Source organism: Somniosus microcephalus, chromosome 29 (genome assembly GCF_052327205.1).
Source record: "Somniosus microcephalus isolate GS21.2 chromosome 29, FLI_Smic_1.0, whole genome shotgun sequence".
NCBI classification, from domain to species: domain Eukaryota; kingdom Metazoa; phylum Chordata; class Chondrichthyes; order Squaliformes; family Somniosidae; genus Somniosus; species Somniosus microcephalus.
This window is the reverse complement of record NC_141015.1, coordinates 25,197,533-25,222,832: the sequence shown is the minus strand read 5'-3', so window position 1 is coordinate 25,222,832 and position 25,300 is coordinate 25,197,533. Positions and strand designations below refer to the sequence as shown.

Sequence of the window (25,300 nt, the reverse complement as noted above, 5' to 3'; positions counted from 1 at the left end):
TGCAGCCACACCCTTGCACAGCAACAAATGGAGGAAAGCAAGTAATAAAACTTACCTGAACCTACTCCTGAATTTTGCCGGTTAACCGAGATTTCCGGTTATTTAGGTGCCGGTAAATCGAAAGTTTCCTGTAGTGGGGGATTTCAATTAACTAAATATAAATTGGGAATGCCTAAGTGATTTAGAGTCAGAATTCATAAATGTAATGCATGATTGCTTCATGACTTAGTGCAGCAGGGTAGTCGAGGTAGTTTTCAGCTCGGTTTGATAGTAATGAATGACCTCACCATTTACAGAAATGGTAAAGCTACTCTGGGTGATACCGTCAGCATGCAGGATACAATTTTAAAGAGGACAACTACAAGAAATAAGGGAAACAAACTAAAACAGATTGACTGGGGAAAAGTTTAACATCTCCATTAAGAGCAACAATGGAATATCTTCAAAAGCGTACTGGAAAACAGGCAGGCCAAATACATATAACATTAGCAAGTGTAAACTCAAAAAATGACCCCAAAGGCATTAGCAAGACAATTCAAAGTGGAATAAGGAAAAGAATCCTGAGTTTCACATAGGTTGTAGAGAGAAGGGTTGGGGACCACTAGAAAGAATATAGAAGACTTCAGGAGCAAGTCAAAAGCATGACCAGAGGGGCAACAAGGAAATTGGAAACAAGTACAACCACAGATGCTAACCACAACAGCAAGAAATTCTTCCAACACTAATAGCAAGAGGTCAATCTGGGAAGAGATGAGTCTTAAAGGATACCAGTACAGATGAGCTGAGAAAAGTTAAATTACTCAATGCTTTAAGTACTCGAAGACTACAGTATCACACCTCTAGACAGACTTTGGGAACTCGAAAGAAACAAATCCCCAGGGACAGATGGTATCCATCCCAGGGTACTAAGGAAAAGTAAGGAAGAAATCTGTGAAGTGCTGAGTGTTCTTGAATGCTGGGGAGGTTCCACGGGATTGGAAACAAGCTAACATAAAATAAGCACAGAAGATGCTGGAATTGCACAGCAAATCAGTCAGCATCGGTAAATAGAACAGACAAGTTATGATGTTGCGGGTGAGTTCCCTTCATCCAAGGTATGTAATCTTGCCAATAACAGCCAACACCCGTGACTATTTTGAGGAAGTGACATTCTAGTTGGAGAATCATACTTGTATCTCTCATTAAAGGCTGCTGCTGAAACTGTTTTTTAATCTATGTGTTAGTTTTCTTGCCTATTGTTAATAAGCATGTATATACAAATGGTTTATTAAATAAAAGTTGACAATGGTGATAGACGACTTGATTTGTAATTTGCAGTGATTTAGTATGGGTTATTGAGCATTTGATTTTTTTAGGGATGGGGGTTGCTGCTGTATTCACTACTGGAACTAATTTGTCCAAACTATCTGCTGTAACCTTCACAAGCAGTCCATGGTCTGTAGCAAGGCTGTGATGTTTAGGTGCTACAGTAGAGGTTTACTTCATGTACAAAGACACTGCTCAGCTACATCCTGTGGGGAAAGTTGTCTAAATAGGCACATCCCAAAGTTAATGACCATCTAATTGCTGAGGGAAGTTTCTGTAGATGGGTAGCTGCTTATAAAACCCCTGGCTCCTGCCTTTGGGGTAAAACCAGATCATCAAGGTCCAAAAACCAGCAGCAAACGATTGGCTATCTTTTTTTTAATACTTTTGACACTCCTGAAGTTTGGCATCTGAAATGCAACGGACAGATGAAACTTGATGCAAGAATTTTTTATATAAAAAGATACAAATATTGATCACTGAATGTCAGAGTGCTGGTAACTGACAGGTAGCAGCTGGTGATTTGAGAATCTCTCCGGCTTGAGTAACTTTTCTCCGTTTTGAAGTCATGTACTGTGCCACTGAGAGAAGCACTAGTATATATTACCGTCTGTGTGTTGAACGGCGTACTCAGGCTCTCCGTTAGTGATCAAAGTAAGTGGCGTGTCTCTGATATATTGCTGTAGAGACCCTTTGATCAGAGACCAGTGTTGCTTCAATCATTAGATCATTAAAGTGCTCCAGTGCCCAGCATCCTACCAGCTATTTTTGTTACTGCATATTCACAAGATGAATGATTGTCAGTTTTCATTTGTACTTCATACATTGAGATCTCAAACCAGTGTACCCGCCAACTCGTGTAAGACCACCACTGATTTATGAGCATATATATGTTGTTACATGCTATAAGGAGGACCCTGCACCAAATGCATTTATGGTAGTCTCTGAACCATTCAGTAACTTACAAGTCACCATTTGTCCTTAATCAATTGAAATTATATAGTTATTAAAACAATGAATAATTGGAAAAGTATGGGTAGCAGAAAAATAATATTTATCAGATAAGTAAGTTAATTTTTACTGATATTTGGAGACAAAGCTGCACTATCTTTATCCCAACATATGTGGCTTGGCATTCAAATGTACAGACTCAATGAAACTTAACTGTATTACCAAGGAGTGGCATTATAATAATTCATATTAACAGTTTAAATCCTGACAAAACATTCCTCCTGAATTATACATCCACATTTATAAAACCTTGCTTTGGTCAAATAACAGCTCAGTTTAACAGGATTAAAAAAATAATTTTGGTAATTAAGGCAGTGTTAAAGTATAAAAGTGGTATTCTGTAGAAGTGTTGGCGTTATTAAAATGCGAATTCAAAGAACATTTACCAGAAAAAAGTTTTTCATGGTAATAAACAAAAAAAATCACTGACAAAAGTTACAGTAAAAGGGCAATGTGATTTTAAACAAACAGAATGTGTAAAACAAAGTTTTTTTTCCCTTAAGGTTTATTGTTTTGAAGAACTTGTCCAGACTGGATTCCTAGTGCTTCAGTGTTTTTAAAAGATGCACGTTGTTCAAATATAGTCTTCATTCTCTGTGAGGTCTTCCAACTGCTGATGTATCATTGATTTCAGTGCACTGTATCTTCAAAGGAAGAACAACATCATGTCCATAACTGGTGTTTCTTTTACATACAATTTAAATTTACGCACCCAGCAACAGATTTTATGCACTGAGCTCACATTTTCTATTCAGGAATGAAACTGTTACATTAAAGATACTGCTGTTAGAAAGGGTATAGGCTCGGGAATCCCTACCGAGTATTAGTAAGTGTTAAACTATATTAGCATCCTGATTATAATCGCTCAACCTTTGTTGGCCGTGCCTTCTGTTGCCTAGGCCCTAAGCTCTGGAATTCCCTGCCTAAACCTCTCCCTCCTTTTTTAAGACGCTCCTTAAAACCTACCTCTTCGACCAAGCTTTTGGTCACCTGCCCTAATTTATCCTTATGTGGCTCGGTGTCAAATATTTTGTCTTAAAATACTCCTGTGCAGTGAATAGGGAGGTTTTACTACGTTAAAGGTGCTATAGAAATACAAGTAGTTGTTGTTATATTACACACCTATAAAACTTCATGGCAATACAAAATATTTTTGGTTTTTTCTGTTACTTTCCCCCCCCCCTGCTTTTCGATACCTTTGTGGCAGGTACCATTTCATGGCTGGGAGTACAGCTGACAACATTGTATCAATGCCACTTGGAAAGTGAGAACAGTCCAATTGTATTTGCCTTCTGATTTTTCATTCTTCCATGTAAGGAAGTGCCTCGCCTGCACTCTGTGCCTCCGACCATTAGCCTGATTGAGACACAAGGCACCTCCACTGTGTTCCTCCTACCATTAGTCTGGCTGAGATATGAAGATGGGGACTGACATGAATCAACTGAGCGGCCTGCGGGTGGCGCTGTCCAGGGAGAGTATAAATACTCGGGCACGGGCCCAGCTTGCGCAGAACATTCTTAACAGGAACTAGTGAAGGACACAACTAGACCTCCATGTTGTAAAACAGTTGATTAAAGCTTTGTTTAACGCTTAGACCAAGCGCCTAGTAGTTTTCTTACATCAGAGACATTATGACCAATTGTGGTACAGTCAGCATGGTCCATGTTGAGATCACCTAATTTAGCATATGTTAGGGACTAAACCTGAGACTTTCCTGGTTTGAAATGGCTCAAATGTACGCCATGCCTTTTGGCCATTAAAGGAGGGAAGGAAATGACTATCTGTTTTTATAAATAAATGGTATTTTCTGACCTTCCCCTTTTATGGGGTTTCCCCATGCCACAAACCATTCCCTCCCCACAGGGCAGGCAATCTGCTACCAATACTGCGCAAAAAAAAAAAATGCCGATTTTTAACCCAACTTGCCCAGTGGGAACAAGGCGGGCTCTGTGAAATGGGACGGGGTATAAGAAGGGCGTCTGACCAAAACCCACTGTGTTTCCGCTGGGCGGGTTATGTTAAAACCGTGACACACCTGTTGGGAAGCATGCAGAAGTACTCTGGTCAACCTGTCCTTGTGACTTTGCCTCTTGCTCCTGTGGGGAAAATGCTTGTCCTCTACTTGACTCCCTGGATGGCTAAGAGTGAGAAGCTCAGCATGTGTAGCTTACACCCCGTGCTGCTTTGCGTTCGAGCTTTTGTGGTTGAGGGGGAGTGAATACCATTACATCAAAGGAAGCTGGCGTTCCAGATAATCGCTAAAGCAAAGCACAGTGGCCATGTGTTGCGGGGGTAGAATATTACACTAGCATATGACACTAAGGTTTCAGAATTCCATGAAAAATGACTGCATGTCCAGCTGCAAATCACTTTCAGAAATCATAGGGTGGTAAAGGAGAACTTGTATGGATTGTAGAAGGCTGATGACATTCTGTCATATTTTGTCATGTTTATTATTATGCCACGTCCGGAACTGTTCTCCCACTGAAAACAATGGGTGTGCGTGAAGACAGGAAGTCCGCATCTTCCCCAGTTTACTGTTTTTTCACCTTGTTTTGAGATAATATAGGCTGCAAATTTAAAAATATTAAAACAATGACTAACGTCAATTGAAGTGAAACTATCAACAGGATATGTTGTAAAACAGTTAAAGCATTGCCTCTGCAGCAGTTTGGGAATCAAATACAGATTGTGCCTTCAAGCTCAACTGGAATTCTAAGATGTTTAAAAAAATTAAAAAAAACTGGAGGCAGTATTGGGAGGAGATCATGTTTGGACTTTTCCCCCATACACCAAGCTACCGGTCTCGGCTCAATGGTCTGGTTTAGCCCTGAACAGAGGCGAGGTGTTTAGCTGACTGGAGCGAATGGGCATGGCTCACCAAGAATCCAGGTTTCTAGGTTGGGAGGCTGCAATGGGGAGAAAATGCTTTTTAAAATATGGCTTTAGAAAGAGAAAGTTATTTTATAGATGGCATATGAAATGGAACATCTACCATGGTATCGGCTTGGCTCAGTTGGTAACACTCTCACTCTGAACCAGAAGATTGTGGGCTCAAGCCCCACTTGAGCACATAAGCGAGGATGATCCTTCAGTGCAGCATTGTCACAGGTTCTGTCCTTTGAATGAAATATGAAACTGTGACGTAGCCTGTGGCGCTACTCAAACAGAAGCACGGAGTTAAATGTCCCTCCCTCAACCAACACCACCAAAAACAGATCATCTAGTCGGACATGTCTTCCTTTTTCCGCAACCGAGGATTCCCCTCTACCGTGATTGACACTGCCCTCGACCGTGTCAGTTCTATCTCCCGCACTTCTGCCCCCACCCCTGCCCCTCCCTCCCGGAACCACGACAGGGTTCCCCTTGTCCTCACCTTTCACCCCACCAGCCTCCACATTCAACAGATCATCCTCTGGCATTTCCGCTACCTCCAAAGTGATCCCACCACCAAATGTATCTTCCCCTCCCCTCTTGGCATTCCGCAGGGACCGCTCCCTCCGAGACACCCTAGTCCACTCCTCTATCACCCCAAACAGCCCTTCCCCTTCGCCTGGCACCTTCCCGTGCAAGCGGAGGAGATATAACACCTGCCCCTATACCTCCCCCCTTCCCACTGTCCAGGGCCCCAAACACCCCTTCCAGGTGAAACAGCGATTTACTTGTACTTCTCGCAATCTAGTATACTGTATTCACTGCTCACGATGCGGTCTCCTCTAAATTGGGGAGACCAAATGCAGATTGGGTGACCGCTTTGCGGAACATCTCCGTTCAGTCCGTAAGGGTGACCCCGAGCTTCCGGTCGCCTGTCATTTTAATTCAACGCTCCATTCCCACTCGGACCTCACCGTCCTTGGCCTCTTGTATTGTTCCACGGAAGCTCAACGTAAACTCGAGGAACAGCACCTCATCTTCCGATTAGGCACTCTGCACCCTTCCGGACTCAATATCGAGTTCAACAATTTCAGATCATAACCTCGGCCCCTATTTCATTTTTTCTTGTAATTTTTCCACTCTTTCCCCCCCCCCCCACCCCTTTCCTTTTGTTTCGCTCTCACACCTGGCAGCTATCCCTTGCCCTGCCAGTACACTTTACACCTAATCTCAGCCTATTACCATCTCGTCTAGCTTCTAACACCTTTCATTGTCTCTTTTTTACTTCTTTTGTTTCTTTTATTCTTTTGTCCGATCGCAGCCCTGCCTCCGATCCATCTTTTCTTTCCAGTTTTGAAGAAGGGATGGACCCGAAACGTCAACTCAAATTTCTGTCCACGGATGTTGCCTGACCTGCTGAGTTTTTCCAGCATTTTCTGTTATTTCGGATTTTCAACATCCGCACTATTTTGCTATCATCTAGTCATTCATCTCTTGCTCTTTGTTACACCTTGCTGTGATCAAACTCGCTGCCTCGTTTGCCTATAAAACTGAGATTGCACTTCAAAAGTAATGAATTGGTTGTAAAGTGCTTTGGGCCATCCTGAGGATGTGATAAGGTGCTGTATAAATGCAAGTTCTAAGTACAACTGTATTTCACATTTGTTGCATAAAGGATTTTAAGCTTTAATCTCCTTGAAACAAGGATTGAAAGATCAGAAAGCACTGTGTTCTAAGATTGCAGCTGGATACCCTATTAGTCACAACAATCAATACTCACTATATGCTTTCCTGTACTTCTGATTTATATTGTGGAGGGATTTGTATTTTGCTAACAATTGTTACCACGGCAGAAGAAAATGAATTTCCTTTACTCATTGACTGAGATTTTCATGAGTCCTTTTTATGCTGATATTTTAAAATGATGTAACACACATGTGATTTACTATTTTGCTGTCGGCTGCAATAATGACATTGCAACATCTTTCATTCTTCCTGGAATGTCCCATTGCTCCGTTCTCAATTTTACCAGAAAGCACTGCAAGGACTAAAACAGCAGCAAGATAAAACTCTGGTCTTATTTCTTTCAACCTTTTTCAGTGACTACCACTGACATGGAGAGAGGCATTGATACTCATCAGCATGAGAATTTTTTTTTTTAAAGGTGTTGCGATGGGGATGGAGCCCCACAGAATGTGGCAGGACACCAGTTCAAGTCCCACTCTGTGCAGTTCCCAATTTGAGCCGTGCCATGCAGGGATGAACCGAGTGGATTCTCCCAGCCTGGGGCAGATGACCGTCATCATGCTTGAACAGTATTGGGAATCTCAAGGTGGCTGATTTTAGGGCTCGGTGGCAGTGGTCTGGGAGCAAGCTGTGCATCAGCTCTTGGCTTCAGGCATCATGCCAGGCAGACGAGTATGAGAATTTTTTTTTTTTAAATGCTAACGCGATTGTATAAAAAGAAACTTTCCCACTTTCTTTACCTCTAACTGCTTCACGACCAATACTGCTAAGATTAGCAAACTAATGACAAACTAATATGTCTGCCATATACCATATTAATACCAATGGACAGAAAGGACTGATTTCTAGGTTGTAATATAATCTCTAGAATCATATGATGTTTATACACTGCTTGAACTTTTTTTTCCTCACTGTTTGATTTTATCTATTCAATTAGATTGCAACCTTTAACCACTATTCATTATTCTGTTTTACAGTAGTCTGACAATTGTGAAATCTTAAATATTATTTGTACTTACTTTACTGTTAGTTTGTTAATTTCCCTTTCTTCCTCTTCCTTCAGTTTTTCAACAAAGCTATCGAGGACTGGCATTTCAAACTTAATGTACTGAGCAACCTTTTGGAAAAAAATCATTAGACACATACAAATCAGATATTATTAAGCATAAACCAGGGTTTAAAATGTAGACATTTTAAACGTCACAGAGCTTACGTCGTAGGTGACCTCTTCACCGAGATCCTTCTCCATCAAGAATATTCGTGCTATTTTTTCACAGGGGCCATGCAAGATCCGTGATATAAGTGGGTATTCTGAATCTTTTAATTTTGTTCTTTCTGAAATGGGAAACAATTAGTTTTATGGTTTTGTCTAATTAATGGAGCCAATTATCTCTCAATATCGAGCAAAAAGCAAAATATATTTGATACTTGAAAAATTGGGCAGCATAATTTATTCCCAGTATAATGCGACATACCGTGATTTTTACGTCACTTTCACCAATAATATTGTGCAGACTTTCTGGGCTGAATTTTGCCGGCGCTCAGTGCGGGTTTGGAGGCGGGTCAGCTGTCAAAATTGAAATGATTGAGAGCGGGTTGGGAGCCCGCTCCGAACCTGCCTCCATGTAAGTTTCCAAAGTGTCAGGTCTGCGATTTCAGAACAGACCCAACACCAAGCGGTGGGGGAGGCATTTAAGATAGTTAAATGCTTGTTAACTACTATTTTGCCAGCCTATTTCTATTTTACCACTTTTTTAACAGGGTTCACGTCGTTTGGAGATCACGTCAGGTAAGTAGGTCGGGTTCTCTGTCTCCCCATTGTTGTGACTCGGTGACAGCTGCAAAAGTGGTATGAAAGCTACCATTTCACAGCTGTTCACTTTCCAATGTCAGAAGCTTGAGCCTTCAGGACTTGGAAAACACTTTTGAGCTGTATGCACACCATTCACACCTTTGATTGCTGTGATTATCTCTCTGCCGAGGTGTGATAAAGGGCAGTTAGAAAGATTACCTGTAATCATCTGGCAGTATTCTCTGACTATATATGCTGTGCCTATATGCATCTCTCCACTTCACCTGACGAAGGAGCAGCGCTCCGAAAGCTTGTGATTTCAAATAAAGCTGTTGGACTATAACCTGGTGTTGTGTGACTTCTCAGATTTACTTCATTTGATGTTGTATACCCTGGCTGCCACATGATGCACCAGGTTGACACCACCCCACACCAGCACCATGAAGCATCCTTACAATGTCCAAGCCATTCCTTTCACACTCATCACAATTGCGGGAGGGGGGGGGGTGGTGGCGGGGAAGTTTTGTTTCAACATTCACTGGAATTCACTAAGACACTTCTAAAGGTGAGCACAGATCTGTCCAATAAGGTAAAGTGTTGAAAATAAAATTTCAATGTTTGACAACACATTAACAGAAAATTTACATGAACATTGCATAAAACACCCAAGTGCCTACCCTTGTGATGTTAGTTGGTATGATTTGCACTAGGATGAGGGTGAGTGTGAGGGGTGGCTACAGAGATGGGGAAGTGATAATGTAGATAGGGATGGGTAGAGGTGCAAGGTAAGTTGGTGTGAGTAAGGATGTGCAGGGGTAGGGAAGGCAGAGTGATGGGGATGTGATGAGTGGTAAAATAGATAAGGGAGAACCAGTGGATGTGGTGTATTTGGACTTTCAGAAGGCTTTTGATAAGGTCCCGCATAAGAGATTAGCGTGTAAAGTTAAGGCACATGGGATTGAGGGCAAGGTATTGACTTGGATAGAGAACTGGTTGGCAGACAGAAAGCAAAGAGTTGGAATAAACGGCTCTTTTTCCGAGTGGCAGGCAGTGACTAGTGGGGTACCGCAGGGATCGGTCCTTGGACCCCAGCTATTCACAATATATATTAATGATCTAGACAAGGGAACTAGATGTAATATCTCCAAATTTGCAGATGACACAAAGCTGGGTGGGCATGTGTGCTGTGAGGAGGATACCGAGAAACTCCAGGATGATTTGGACAGGTTGGGTGATTGGGCAAAAGCATAGCCGATGCAATATAACGTGGATAAATGTGAGGTTATCCACTTTGGTGTCAAAAACAGGAAGGCAGATTATTATTTGAATGGCAATAGATTGGGAGAAGGAGAAGTGCAACGAGACCTGGGTGTCCTTGTGCACCAGTCGCTGAAGGTAAGCATGCAGGTGCAGCAGGCGGTTAAGAAGGCAAATGGTATGTTGGCCTTCGTAGCAAGAGGGTTCGAGTACAAGAACAAGGATGTCTTGCTGCAGTTGTACAGGGCCTTGGTGAGACCACATCTTGAGTATTGTGTGCAATTTTGGTCGCCTTATCTGAGGAAGGATGTTCTTGCCATGGAAGGAGTTCAGCGAAGATTCACCAGGCTGATACCTGGGATGGCAGGAATGACGTATGAGGAGAGATTGGGACGATTGGGCTTGTACTTGCTGGAGTTTAGAAGAATGAGAGGGGATCTCATTGAAACTTATAAAATTCTGACAGGACTGGACAGATTAGATGCAGGAAGAATGTTCCCGATGGTCGGGGAGTCCAGAACCAGGGGTCGCAGTCTAAGGATAAGGGGTAGGCCATTTAGGACAGAAATTAGGAATTTCTTCACCCAGAGAGTGGTGAACCTGTGGAATTCTCTACCACAGAAGGCAGTAGAAGCCAATTCATTAAATATATTCAAGAAGGAGTTGGATATATTTCTTAGGGCTAAGGGGATCAAGGGGTATGGGGAGAAAGCAGGGACAGGGCACTGAATTTGGATGATCAGCCATGATCGCATTGAATGGCGGAGCGGGCTCGAGGGGCCGAATGGCCTACTCCTGCTCCTATCTTCTATGTTTCTATGTGGCACAGCAGGATGAGGTTGGGTGTGGATTTGCAGTAACGTTTCATGATCTACTGAGATCAATGACAGGTTTGCGCCACTGCAGCCAGGTCCTCCTGACAACATCCCTGCTTGTGCTCTCCTGTGCAATGTGCAACCAGGCTACGTTGCTGTCCTGGGGAGGTCTCTTCCGCCCTTGGAAGGGAAGAGAACCTCCATGCGTGCTGTGACTCCCTCCATAAACATATGGAGGGAGTCATGCGGAAGCCTGGGTGTAGCCGTGCACCTTTGTGCAGTGCTTGTCAGTGTTTGCAGCACCTCAATGCTGCAGAACACTGACAGAACTGAAAATGATTGTGGACATGGTTCCTTTTAAGCAAACCGACTGATGACACGTCATCAGACCTGCTTCCTTTTAATTGGCCGGGAATCTCGCAGGGCGGGCTTAACAAGCCCAATCAATGTAAAATCCTTTTCACACAGCGGCTGGAGCCGGGAGCAGGACCGGTACCCATCATTGACCTCTCCCGCTGGTGAAATCGCAGCCTCTGTCTCTCTCTGCTGCCCACCTTGCTGAGGAGAATAATATATGGCAATCTGTTCCTATGTTTCTGCCATAACCTCTTTGAAAATAGCTGCTGGGATCAACTTGCCTGATCTTTTTTCTGCGGACCAATTCCTCACCAAGGGAAGGCTCCCTGCCACTACATGGCAAAATTCAAAGATCTGTTTTGACTTCACCAGCATTACACTTGATTAGACCAGAGTGCCTCGATATGTTAAATGAGCAAACTATTATTTTTCAAGTAGCAGTTACTTGTTACACAGTATGTAAAAATTGGTGACTCCCACTGCCTTGTGGCAAAAATTACTTAATATACGGAAACTATAAATCAACAGCCTAGAAAGGACTGAATGATGCTATTGTACAAAAGCTTAAGGCGGTTGTATCAAATTCCTCTGCTTTTTCCAGATGTATTAACCAATTTATTTGAATCCAGCAAGAGCCATTAAATAGTGATCAACAGCGGGAACCTTGTAACGTTGATTCTTTCCCTCTGCTCTAGCCTGGAGGTGCTGAAACCAACAGATGTACTCCTACTGAGCAAAATTTATTGCAGTAAGTTTAGTGGATACTACTTTACTTTGAGAGGGACTATAGGAATTTTAATGTCCTTTGTTTCCTCTGCAGTGTTGGCGATACTTTTTTTGAACAGGTAAACATGTTGTGTCCGTGTATAATAAGACACAGACTGCAGGAGAACGGTACAACAGGTGTTTACTCAACGTGGCTCACACTGAACTGATCTGTACAGATTACTACTCAGTGCTATATACAGGTGTGGTCACTGCCAGTACTGCAGTATACATGAGCTGTAAAAGATAGTTCCCCCCCTTAAAGGTATATACATTACAAAACATACCTCCACTTTCATGTACAACATACAGAGCAAATTCATCTGCAATATTTTCCACCTGTAAAACACATCAAGAAAATTGGGTGAAATGAAGTGAGACTGCTTGCATGTACCTGCTCTTCATTCACACAATCAGTCTCTGCAAATCTTACACACTGCTGACCATTTTCTTAATGACTTTAAACATAGTCTAATCTTATACAGTAGTTTTTCCACTTTTCAAACACAAGTTATAATGTATTAAAATAACTGGGATAAGGAGGGTGGTTATTTCATGCACAGTGTAGACCTGAAAGCTTTTATAATGAAATGTGTCCTTTGTATCTAATACATAGATTCATCACAACAAAGTTTTTGCAAACTGTTATTTTATAAATTAAGTTTTGAAATATTTCAACCATTTTATGTTTAAAAGTATCTTATTGACCAGCAATCTTTCAATTCATTTTTATGGTCTATGTCCAAGACTATCAAGTGCTACCTGAACTTCTGGTCTAATAATAAATCATTAAAAAAAAAAGGTATTGGGCCTGATTTTGCTCTGAGCGGCTAACAAACGGCGTCGGCTGTTTGTTACACTTGCACTAGGGCTTTTGGACTGGAAGTTCCTGTCTGCCAAACAGCACAGCGCACTCTACAGAGCATCTGGGACCTGTCTGATCAGGGCAAGCAACTGTCTATCTCCTTAACCAATCAGATTGAAGAATCATTAATGAGCAGCGCAGAGTCTGAACCAGGAAGTGTCCATTACAATATTTAACTCAATGTCAAATCGAGTGCAGAAAGTGAAATAAAGGGAGGGAAAGAAATATTGAATTAAGATAGAGATAAGAGACAAAGGAAAAAAAAAAATTTTACATCTCCAACAATAATCAAAATCTGAAGGAATGAGACTCCACACTTTGTTGGTTAATTTTCAGTGGCAGAGGGGCTGTTTGGCAGTAATTAAAATGGTACTTACACTGGAATGGACAAGCCCTAATGTTTTATTAAGTTTAGAGCGTATAAATCAGGCAAGTACAGCAACTTCACACTGTTTCATGTATTTCAATGGTGAGTCTCAGCGCGATACCATTACCACGCAGCTTCTAGAGGAGCAGAGCTTCTCGGGAGAGCAACATCTGGATTTACGTGTTTAACTGCGCATGTGCAGTCGCTGGAAGTTGCTGTCCGATTTACACATTAATAATGGTGAGCACTGTTAGTCTCCCGTTAATTTTACTGCAAAATCCGGCCCAACCTAGCATCATTTTAATCTGCATATATATTGGCCTCACTTACCCTAAATTTGTTGAGCAGTAGATTCAGTACTTGTGAAGTGTTCATGCTACTATTCACTCGGACATTGGTCACAGACCCATAGGCTGGTGTAAACACAGATGTCTGAAGATCAAGAAAAGGAGAGACTATAACTACTGTACAATGGGAGAAAGGAACAAGAAGGTAAAAAAAAACTTTGTCCACCTTAAAGTAAGCCATCAGTTAGATTGCCTGTCATCGTCTCCTTTCTAGAGAAAAAAAAGTTTTTTTCCTCATCTTTCTTCACAACTCAGTCCTCCGACACAGTGACTATAGAGATGTGTATCGGACCACTATACAGTTCAACCATGAGTTGTACTATACTGTTTTGGCTATACAGTTTAACATGCTATTTATTTTACCGATTGCTTATCTGCAGTCATTGAACATGTTGAGTGTTGAACCAACTAAAACCTCTGTTTTCTATTTCAATACGATTCAGAGTATTTATTTCACCTATTTTTTTCATTCTATATGCAGTACTTTACACTTGTCCTTACTAATTTGCATCTGCTATTCCGCCCACTTGTATATTTTAAAGTTCCTGAGTTGCCTCCTCACGTTTGGCTGTCCTGGTTTGAAAACATCTGAATTTGACCAGTTTGCGTTCACCTTCTGAATCCAAATAGTCCACATAAGCTAGAGAACAGCAGGAGTCCCAGAACCGATGCCCAAGGCAGCCTACTCAGCACAACATAATGCTCCGGCCAAGTAACCACCTGCTTCCTGCCTTTTAGCCAATTTGCTAACCATTCTCAGACTTTACTTTGAATACTCAGTGCTTAAATGCGAGCAGTGAAGAACACTGCTGTTTTCTGGAACTCAAGGTACACCACTTTTTGTAAAGATTACTACAACACAACCAACTTGGGATGACATCTCTTCAAAAAAAAGTCAAGGAGGTTGGTGTGAGAAAAAGGAATGGTTTTACCATGGTGTATTATTTTTTTATTTGTTCTGTTATCTTTGGGGTTTAAACCAGGTTCACAAAGTAATAGCTCATTCTGGCTGAAGCACATCAGTACAGGAACAGAAATGATGGGCTCGATTTTGCCAGGCCCTTGGAGGCGTGTGAGGTGGTCAAATCTCAAAAAATGGCGTCCGGGCCCCATCCCGCTTCCGAGCAATTTTCCCAAATGCGTGTTTTCTGACCCCGTTTCCATCCCGCCTCCAAGAGGCGGGATAGACCCTTAAGGCCCTTAACAACCACTTAATTGCCTCTATAATCCCATTTTGAGAGGCCTTTCTGATTTTATCACTTTCCCACGTCCTGCATGTCTCCTCTGGAACACGCCAGTCAATCCTGGCTGCCTCACAAGTGGACTGCTTACTAACTGCAGCTCCACCATTAAAAAGGAGTTTTCAGTAATCATCATTTGCAGATGGCAGAACTTTGTTGTCTCAGGTCTGGGGGAACTTTTAGCAGGCATACCCATTGTTGTGGAAGTTTGGAGCCTGACACCCATTTCCAGTGTGACCTACTGGGTAACCCCTCTCGCCACCTTGACTGAACACTTCCTCAACTGAGGCATATACCAGAAGCATGGGAATAATTTATTCCTTTCCTCCTGGACATCAGATTCTGACGACACCAGCTGTGGCAGCAGCAGAACCATGAACAACAGCAGCAGCAGCAACAACAGGAGCGCCAAGCTGCTGCTCACCCACCTGAAGCTGCACAGGCCAGAAGGCGCCAGCGCGTGACCACATTGCTGCCTGGGATGCAAGGGGCGCATTCATCTTGGCCAGATTTGCTTAGCCTGCGCAATCAAAACACTTTTGCCTCGCACCTTCTTATCAGACCCTCGACAATGGCCAAGAGGATTCCTATCACTCTGACCACCATACTGACAATTGCAAGTCGCCCTAAGCCCTCACTGTGGAAGTCCCATTAGCGAAATGACACACGCCACAACTGTAACAGTTTGCCATCAGAATTTTTTATGACAAGCAACTGATGGCTTTTCAAAATTAAACACATTACACCCAAGTGACTACCCTTGTGACTACTTGTGCATTATCTTCCTCTTACGTGTGCTCCTACGTGGTGCTTCCACTGTGGCTTCAGCAGATGTGGAGGCCCCTTGCTCACTTTCTTGCTGCTCCTGTCTCAACACCTTTGGCGGGCATCCTCTGGGGTTGCAAACCTGTGAGGGCTCGGCAACAGTCTGCTGCTCCTGTGGCTGTGCAGGGGTTGAGACACCGATCTCAGTTGGGTGTGGACTCTGGTGGGGCTTTGACCGAGGGCTCTGCAATAGCATAGTCATGTGAGCACTTGGAGAGGAGCCCCCACTTCCTTGTTGTATGTCACCAACATCCCTCTCATGGGTCAGCCCCACTTCAGAGCTAGCAAGTGGCTGGACAGCACCTTGCTGCACTGCAGGAGGGCCATGAGGACCCGTTTCTGCACTGGAAGTCCTACTCCAGAGGACTTGCATGAAGGTCTGGTTTGTTTGCTCAATAGCTGGCCATCGCTCCTCAAGAGATGTCAGTCTATTCTGAACAATTACCATGTTTTCCATACCCTGGCGACTAAGCTCCTCCATGGACGTAACCATCCTCTCCTCTACGGTAGCCAGCCTTACCATGGAGGTAGCCATCCTTTCCAAGGAGGTTGCCATCCTTTCCGTGGTGATGCGTTCATGCGCCAACGCCTCCACAAAGGTTCCGCTCATGTTAGCGATGGACTCCTCCATTCGCTCCACACTCACAGCGACCCTGGAGACAAAACCTGCCAGAGACTCCTGCACCTGTTCCTGGAGTTCCAGCACCACTCTCCTTCTGGATGGACCCAGAGGCACAGGGTCGACATACAGCGGAGCCAAGCTGGGAGCGTCCTCTCCACTGCGACGAGGACTCTCCACTGCTGTCCTTGTCTCCACCATCTGCTGATGCTCACTTGTGAGCTGTGATACACCAGGTGAAAACTCTACTCTATGTCCCGAAGGTCCCACCGAGGTGTGAGTGTCTGCGCTGGTGCAGGGTGCGCTTAATTCTGCTGATGGAGCGCCCTCAGAGGTTGCAGCTTCCTCAGGAGTCTGGAAGCTCAGACTCTTCCTCCTGGATGGTGGGGACGGGGGCTTTCGATGGTCCTGTGGGGGAGTAAAGGAAAGAGTTAGAGATGTGAGGTAAAGATTGCATGCACATTGAATTGTGCAGATGATCATAAGTCAATCTGTTAGAACATCAGAATCATTATCAGTGACTTATGCAATGTCAATGAGCGTGATGCCAAACTATTCTGTCACCAGATGCGCCCGCCTGTCCGTCCCCCACTTGGAAATCCTCCGAGGTGGTGAGCTGGGCTACTGAGGGTGGCCCTCCTCCTGTCCTCGCTCTTTCCCTCTTATTGTGGGCTCTCATTTCCTGCAATGAGGGTCAAAAGTGGAGTTTGAGTGAGAATGAAGGAGTGAGTGTAGAGAATCCATAGCATAGATGCTTAGAAGGAGACAAAGGGGCCCTCCCTGTGTGTTGTAAGTTGTCACTGCATCACAGTGATGGGGAGTGTGAGGGCTGCATGGTCGAATAGTTAAGTGAATGTGACCATAGAGAGAGAGGGAATGGGTAAGGGTGCAGTGATGTAAGTGGGATGTGGAGGAAGAGGTTGGCAAAGCAGAGAGCTGGTGAGGAGTGGCAATGGGAATCAGATTGAGGGTGATGGGAAAGTCATACTCACTTTTCCTGTGCGGAGAAGGCAATGAAACCTCTTCCTGCACTGCAGCCAGGTTCTGCGGCTCATTGATATGGAGTTGACCTCCTGGGCCACTTGCAGCCACACAGCTTTAGTTTGTTGTGGTGGCTTTTTTCTCCCTGATGAAGGGAACAGCACCTCCTTATTAGATCTTGCTCCCTGCACCAGAGCTTGGAGGGAGGGCTCATCAAAGCGAGGTGCACACTTTAGCTTGCTGGTGGACATGGTCAGTAAATTAAGTCCTTCATACAATGTCCAAAGCGTTTCCAGTCTCCAGAAGAAGTGAGGCTGCTTGCAGGCCTTAAATCCAGTAGCACTGATGACGTCATCGGAGGCGACTTTCTGGATGGAATTGGGCCAGGGGTTCCCACACGCTGGCAATCAATTGCCTAATTAGGGGAAAATCGCAATTGTTCAACACTTCACTTCAGAGTCGGGGTCCTGATACGCCCCAGCCCGCCCACACTGGCAAAATCGAGCCCGATGCATCTGTAAATTTTTAACATTTTACTTTAAATTTTTAAAAATTCATTCACAGGATGTGGGCGTCACCAGCAAGGCCAGTATTTATTGCCCGTCCCTAATTGCCCTTGAGAAGGTGGTGGTGAGCCGCCGCCTTGAATAAGTGGTCTGCTAGGCCATTTCAGCAGGCAGTTAAAAGTCGCATTTCTGTGGGACTGGAGTCACGTATAGGGCAGACCAGGTAAGGACGGCAGATTTCCTTTCGGTAAAGGACATTAGTGAACCAAACAATCCGGATACAATCTGACTACTCCATTTTTAAAAAGTTCTCTCCATTTAAAATCCCTTCGCTATATACAGTTGCCCCAGAATAAGGATGAATGCAGCACTAATTCCCTTCTCCCATGGGGAAGTATTTAACCTCCACACGTTGAACAATTGTGGACATATGCCTGCATCTTGCCACTTCGACACCAGTGAACTGTGCCAGCAAGCTAAACAACAGCTACAGTTCGAACGGAGATTTAAAAAAAAAGTTGTGTGATGTTGGTTGGAAGCACCAACAGACTATTTGTCCATGTTAATCGATGATCTTAAACTTCTACCCTCAATGTAAATTATTGAGAAGAAAGAAATAAATCATTTTTGTTGCTTGTTCGGGTCACTCATGAATTTGTGCAGCATTCCACAGCTGCACAAATTAAAAAGTGACTGTTACACTGCAGGTCAGACCTGACCTTAATGGGATTAATAACAGGGAATGATTTCAAACATCCACCACAAAAGTTAAAATAAAAAACAATAGTAGAGTTTTCTGTTACAGAGAATGGGTGTAGCAGCCATTGATGGGTATATCACAGTGGTGCAGATCGAGAGCCATAGGAAGTGCATGACTACGACAGCAGTCAGCTGTGTGGGCATGGTGGAAGAGCAGTGCTTGAGGAGGTTCAGACTCACTAGGGAGATTGGGACTGAGGTGTCACTTGGTCCACAGAGACGTGTAGGAAGATAAAGGAATAGACACCACGAAGGGCTGGGCACAGAAATTGGCATACCGAAGAGCACGACACATAGGAATATGCACGCTGAAGAACTGGACATACAGAAATGGGCACTAATATCTACTGCATGCTGATAAGTTACTTTGTTGTTTGGAAACTTTGAGCTGGATTTTCTCAGCCCCAAGGAGGCGGGCATGAAGGCGGGACTGCCGGTAAAGTAGCAGAAAGTGGGAGTGGATGGCAAACCCGCTCCCATCCCGCCTCCGTGCCCTTTTGCCAGGAGGCGGGAAGATGTGCTGCTTCAGGTCCCGTCTCCTCGAGGCGGGAAAGGGATTAAATCCTTTTAACTGCCTGTTAACAGGTAGTTAACAGGCAGAAAAAAGAATTGGTGCCATTTTACCTTCTCAGGTGAAGGCTTCCTGACCTCGGAGAACACCGCCGGGTTGGAGGAGACGTGAAGGAGGTCTGCGGGGGTCGGAGGCACCTGAAAGTAAGATGTAGAGGTAAGTGATGGGTGCAAGTGTGGAGTGGTAAGTATGGAAGGTGAGTGTTAAGTGTTAAAAAATGTTCACTTATCTTGTTTTCTGCCTACAGCCTTCATCCACCCTGGATCGGGAGACCTGACAGCCATCTGAAATCTACAAAGTTGAAAGGTTTGATGAGTCCTGAACACAAGGACTCATCAAACTACAGAGAATGTCAGTGTTTGACAGCTTCACAGAGCTGTCAAACGCTGATATTTCTTCTTTTAAGAAGTCTTGACAGCATGTCAGACGTTGACGTGCTCTGTCAGTGACTTCCCCCCTAATTGGCCTGCTGAGCCTGCAGGGCGGGCTTAACAAGGTCAATCAGGGGAAAATCACGCTGGTTGGCCAGAAGATGATGGAGGCGGGGCATTGACCCGACAGGCAGCAGTCCCGCCACCAACTCGTCTCCATTGAGAAAATCCAGCCCTTGGGGTGCGATCTTGCCAGCCCTGAGGAGGCAGGATGGAGGTGGGACTGCCGGGAAAATGGCAGAATTTGGGGGCGGGTGCCCAACCTGCCTCCATGCCATCTTCCCAGGAGGCGGGTAGCCGTCCCGTGCCGGGTCCCGTCTCCTTGGAGGGGGAAGGGATTAAAGCCTATTAACTGCCTGTTAACAGGCAGAAAATAGGACCCCTTTTTGCCCTCACAAGTGCGGGCTTCCTTAAGTCTGCGAAACCCGCCAGGTCACCGAGGCAAATAGGGGGTCGGGGGTGGGGGGGTGCAAAAGTATGGTGTGAAAGTAAGTGCTGGATGCAAGTGTGGAGTGGTGAGTATCTGAGGTACGTGGATGGAAAATGTTAGTAAAAGTGTACTTACCTTTGTTTCTTCCTGCAGGCTTCAGTCGGTGGGTATGCGGAGAGTCTCGGACCTCCGCGATAGAGATGACAGATGGCCGTTGTATCCTCCAATGCAACAACCATCTCATTTCTGCAAAAGAAAGAGGTTTGATGAGGTCTTGAATTGAGGACCTCATCAAACTACAGAGAATGTCGCTGTTTGACAGCTTCAGAGTTGTCAAACGATGACAATTCATCTGTCAAAAATTTTTGACAGATGAAACGTCATATGCTGACATTCTCTGCAACCAGCTTTCCCTTAATTGGCCTGCTAAGCCCGCTGGGTGGGCTTAACAAGGTCAATCAAGGGAAAATGGCGTGGGTTGGCCAGAAGTTTTTGGAGGCGGGACTGAAACCCGACAAGTGGGAGTCCCGCCTCCAGAAGCTCCCCATTGAGAAAATCAGCCCCTATGTGTAAAAGAAAACTTTTGAAAAAATGCCTGCTTTACTGCATTAAGTCTTGCTGAATGCAGAACTATGATTAGGCTAATAAATGTCAGCCTTGGCTCAGTGGTAGCGTTTTCACTTCTAAGCCAGAAGTTCATAAGTTCAAACCCCACTGGAGAGACTTCAGCACATAATCTAGGTTGACACTTCAGTGCAATTTGGAGGGCGTGCTTCACTGTCGGAAGTACTATCTTTCGGATGAGACTTTAAACCAAAGGAAAGACCTATTGGAAGAAAAGCAAGGGGAGTTCTCCTGGTGTCCTAGCCAATAGTTATCCCTCATTCAGTATAATTAAAACAGATTATCTCGCCATTTATCTCACTGCTGTTTGTGGGAGCTTGCTGTGTGCAAATTGGCTGCTGTGTTTCCCTACATTACAACAGTGACTACATGTGAAAAGTACTTAATTAAGTGAAGTGCTTTTGGATGCCCTGAGGTTGTGAAAGGCACTTTATAAATGCAAAATTTTTCTCTTTTTCTTAATAACAAAATGCAAACTAGTACAAGCAGCAAAAGTTTTTAATCTGATGCATTTAATAAAGCCTGCAGATGGCAGTCTTGCTTCCCTTACAGTTTACAGTGCAAGAACTGTATAACACTAAAAATGTGAGCCAGCGAAAATTATATCTGAACATTACTGCTTCATTCGTATCCCATGCTTGTGGATTGTCTTGACCATTTCTGAACCTCTATTTTCATCCCTGTTTTTAGGTGCGAGTGGGGCAGCAGCGTGTTCAGAATGGGAGTGCAGAACTTGTTGCCACATTCCCATCATCATTCTGCCCACTGCCATTTTGATTGGGGCCTCCAGATAGGTGGCTAAAGCCCTTCCCGGAAATAGGTGGGAGCCTTTTTATATACTGGAAATCGGGGTCCTATGATGTCAATAGGACCACAATGCAATTTTTGACGTACCAATATGCTGTACACACTGTCCAGTAATACTGGGCGGAGAGCAGCTTAACCAGCAACCTTTAATCGAACCTGTGGCGGCCACTCCAAAAATGGGGCAGGTACGCTAGTTTTTAGCAAGTTTTGTGGGGCCAGGAACTACTGCTCCAGAGATGAAATGGCAACTTTACAATATTCTTCCTTCCAGGGTGATAGTGCAATATAACTGAGAAAGATAGGTTATAAGGGGATAGCCCTGAGCTCAGGTACTTTTCACACGTTAAAGCGAGATACCTCTTGCGAAACTACAAGTCCTTTTTTAATTTCCTTTTCCCCTCCATTCCCCAAATCTCACAACAACTGCAGGCAAGAGAGGGGATGGACAATCTGCTTTGAGGCCTCTGCCAATGTTGATCCAAGCGACCGATTGGGAGATGAGGTGTGAGCGAGAGAATCAGTGATGGTTCACCCACTCATTTTCACTCCCTCTGCCCCCTTTGTGGTGATTCGTCCTCCCTCTGCTTGGTGTCTCCTCACAGTGACACAGCTTGGGAGCTGAATACGTGGAGAACCACATACTACCCACTCTGGCACCGTGTGTTTGGGCACCTGCCAGTTATATTGTCAATTTTTCTGTAACGGTTTGGAACTTTATTAACAGAGCTACTTCTAGAATCAAGTTAAACTTCTTAACCAGTACTCTGATTATATCTCTTAAGAAATATATAATACCTTTGTTACCTTTTACACTTTCTTGTCTCATAGAAAAATAGGAGCAGGAGTAGGCCATTCGGCCCTTTGAGCCTGCTCCACCATTCAATATGATCATGGCTGATCCTCTATCTCAATACCATATTCCCGCTCTCTCCCCATACCCCTTGATGTCTTTTGTGTCCAGAAATCTATCTCCTTCTTAAATATATTCAGTGACTTGGCCTCCACAGCCTTCTGTGGTAGAGAATTCCACAGGTTCACCACCCTCTGAGTGAAGAAATTTCTCCTCATCTCAGTCCTAAATGTCCTACCCCGTATCCTGAGACTGTGACCCCTCGTTCTCATTTATGTTTGTGCTATTATGGTATGGTGCCAGAGCAGTTCACTTGATATTAAAGGAAAAATAAATTGTATTTATATAGTGCCTTAACTCATCTGAAAGTGCTTCACATAAAAGGAGTTACTTTTGAAATGCATTATGTAGGCAAAAGCAACAGTAATTTTACATTCAGCAAGATCCCACAAATACATGAATCTGTTTTTGATGGTATTGATTGAGGGAATATTCCTGTTCTTCAAATAGAGCTATGGGATTTTGAATAACCACCTGAACAGGCAGCTGGTTCCTTGATATAATGACTCATTCAAAGAACAACACCTCTGACAGTGCAGCACCCCCTCAGTACTGCACTGGAGAGTCAGCCTAGATTATGTGCTCAAGTCCTGGAGTGGGTCGTGCACGCTCAATCTTCTGACTTAGAGGCAGATTGCGACCACTGAGCCAAGCTGACACAGTGAAAAAGTAATCTTTAGTCATTCACAGTTGGCATCCAAGTGACTTGGTCAGCGAGTTAACCGATTTGAAAGATTTTTGTTTCCTAAATGTACCTTGTGATTGTAAAAGTGCCCGTTGATGGAGAACCTGTGCCGCTTTATACGCTGATTTTCACCTGACGTGCGATATTTTGTTCTGCGCTGTATCAAAGAGCTGGCATCACTTTTTGTTCGCATCAGCTGTGGAACTTCATTTTCAGAATTGTTGGTATCAGACTCTGTATAAAAACAAAGACTTCAATAGTAGAAAATACAGAAGGAGCGCACAGCTCCACCGCGCTCCTAGCACCATAGCGATTTTGGGAAGGAAATGAGAAAATGTAGCCAAATTTGCTGATGATACAAAGATAGGTGGGAAAGCAAGTTGTGTGGAGGACGCAAAGAATCTCCAAGGAATATAAATAGGCTAAGTGAGTGGGCAGCAATCTGGCAGATGGAGTATAATGTGGGAAAATGCGAGGTTATCAACTTTGGTAGGAAAAATAAAAAAGCAAAGCAAAATGCTGCGGTACAGAGGGATCTGGGGGGTCCTTGTACATGAATCACAAAAAGTTAGCATGCAGGTACAGCAAGTAATTAGGAAGGCAAATGGAGTGTTGGCCTTTATTGCAAAGGGAATGGAGTATAAAAGTAGGGAAGTCCTGTTACAACTGTACAGGGCGTTGGTGAGACCACACCTGGAATACTGCATACAGTTTTGGTCTCCTTATTTAAGGAAGGATATATTTGCATTGGAGGCAGTTCAGAGAAGGTTCACGAGGTTGATTCCGGAGATGAAAGGGTTGTCTTACAGAGAAAGGTTGAGCAGGTTGGGCCTATACTCATTGGAGTTTAGAAGAATGAGAGGGGATCTTATTGAAACATATAAGATTTTGAAGGGGCTCGACAGGGTAGATGCAGTGAGGATGTTTCCCCTCGTGGGGGAATCTAGAATGAGGGGGCATAGTTTCAGAATAAGGGGGCACCCTTTTAAAACAGAAATGAGGAATTGCTTCTCTCAGAGGGTCGTGAATCTTTGGAATTCTCTTCCCCGGAGAGCTGTGGAGGCTGAGTCATTGAATATATTTAAGGTGGAGATAGACAGATTTTTGAATAGTAAGGGAGTCAAGGGTTATGGGGAGCGAGCAGGGAAGTGGAATTGAGGCCAAGATCAGATCAGCCATGATCTTACTGAATGGCGGAGCAGGCTCGAGGGGCCAAATGACCTACTCCTGCTCCTACGTCTTATGTTCTTATGTAAAATAAGCCATAAAAAAGGTGTCGGCGTAGGATCAGTGGTAGCGCACTCGCCTCTTGGTCAGAAGGTTCATAGGTTAAAGTCCCTACTTAAGCACATAATCTAGACTGACATTTATGTGCAGTAATGAGGGAGTGCTGCACTGTCGGAGGTGCCGTCTTTGAGATGAGACATTATAATGAAGCCCTGTCTGCTCTCTCGGGTGGACGTAAAAACTTGCACGGCACTGTTTGAAGACGAGCGGGGGAATTTTCCCCGATGCCCTGGCCAATCTTTATCCCTCAATCAACATAATTAAAAAACAGATTATCTGGTCATTATATCATTGGTGTTTGTGGGAGCTTGCTGTGCACAAATTGGCTGCTGCGTTTCCTACATTACAAGAGTGACTATACTTCAAAAGTACTTCATTGGCTGTAAAGCACTTTGGGACGTCCTGGGATAATGAATGCACGTTCTTCTAAGATTAAAAATAAGAACTAAGGCATTTTTGATGGTGTTGAAATAAAGCACTAAAAAAAACAGAATAATTCCTACAGCCATTTGCTGAATATAAAGTCAGTTTAATATCAATCCCCACTTGAATTCTGAGGTTTGTATGCTTCATTACTACAATATATGTGCATATGTGAGAACAACGGGCTGAGCTGTCCAGCAGCAGATCCCAGTACTGAATAGTGTGGCATAGGAAAAGCGCAGGGGAGTGAGACTAATTGGACAGGTCTTTCAAAGCACTGGCACAGGCATAATGGGCAGAATGGCCACCTTCTGTGCTATATGATTCTCTGTTAAACTGTTCAAAAATGTAGTTACAATAGTAACAATATACTCAAAATTACCCCTCACCGACTGGTTCCAACAATGTAATTGTGTCTTGCTTTTATAACGTTAATATATCCAGTATTGTTCCAATGGGATGTTTAAACGTAGAATTGAACATGTGCTGTGTTTCTTTTGACAGAAAAAGCAGCATTAATTAATTTCACTTAAGAATTTCAGGGGGGACATCAACTGTTAACTCTTTTGGCTGTAAATTCCTCTAGGGAAACATTTGCAATTAAATTGGGAATGGCTCCATTTTCTTCACCTTCTGCAATTTCTGTGCCAAATCTATTTTCCTGCAAAAAAAACTATATTTGAACTAAACAGTGATTGCA

General features: G+C 43.8%; 1 protein-coding gene across 5 annotated transcripts in view; it reads right to left on the bottom strand.

Moving 5' to 3' along the window:
- Positions 1 to 2,342: 2,342 nt before the first annotated feature.
- Positions 2,343 to 25,300, bottom strand: part of rassf4a (Ras association domain family member 4a) — a 299,271-nt gene continuing 276,313 nt past the window's right edge. For 4 of the 5 annotated variants that reach the window (XM_085970404.1, XM_085970405.1, XM_085970407.1 and 1 more), the window contains 7 exons: positions 22,961 to 23,124; positions 19,057 to 19,140; positions 13,485 to 13,586; positions 12,210 to 12,261; positions 8,150 to 8,271; positions 7,956 to 8,053; positions 2,343 to 2,960 (listed from right to left, as the gene is read on the bottom strand). In XM_085970404.1, coding sequence (XP_085826530.1) covers positions 2,891 to 2,960; positions 7,956 to 8,053; positions 8,150 to 8,271; positions 12,210 to 12,261; positions 13,485 to 13,586; positions 19,057 to 19,140; positions 22,961 to 23,124 — 692 coding nt within the window. In that variant the 3' untranslated portion in view covers positions 2,343 to 2,890. The remainder of the gene's footprint in view (positions 2,961 to 7,955; positions 8,054 to 8,149; positions 8,272 to 12,209; positions 12,262 to 13,484; positions 13,587 to 19,056; positions 19,141 to 22,960; positions 23,125 to 25,300) is intronic. The other variant, XM_085970408.1, reaches the window with a different exon arrangement.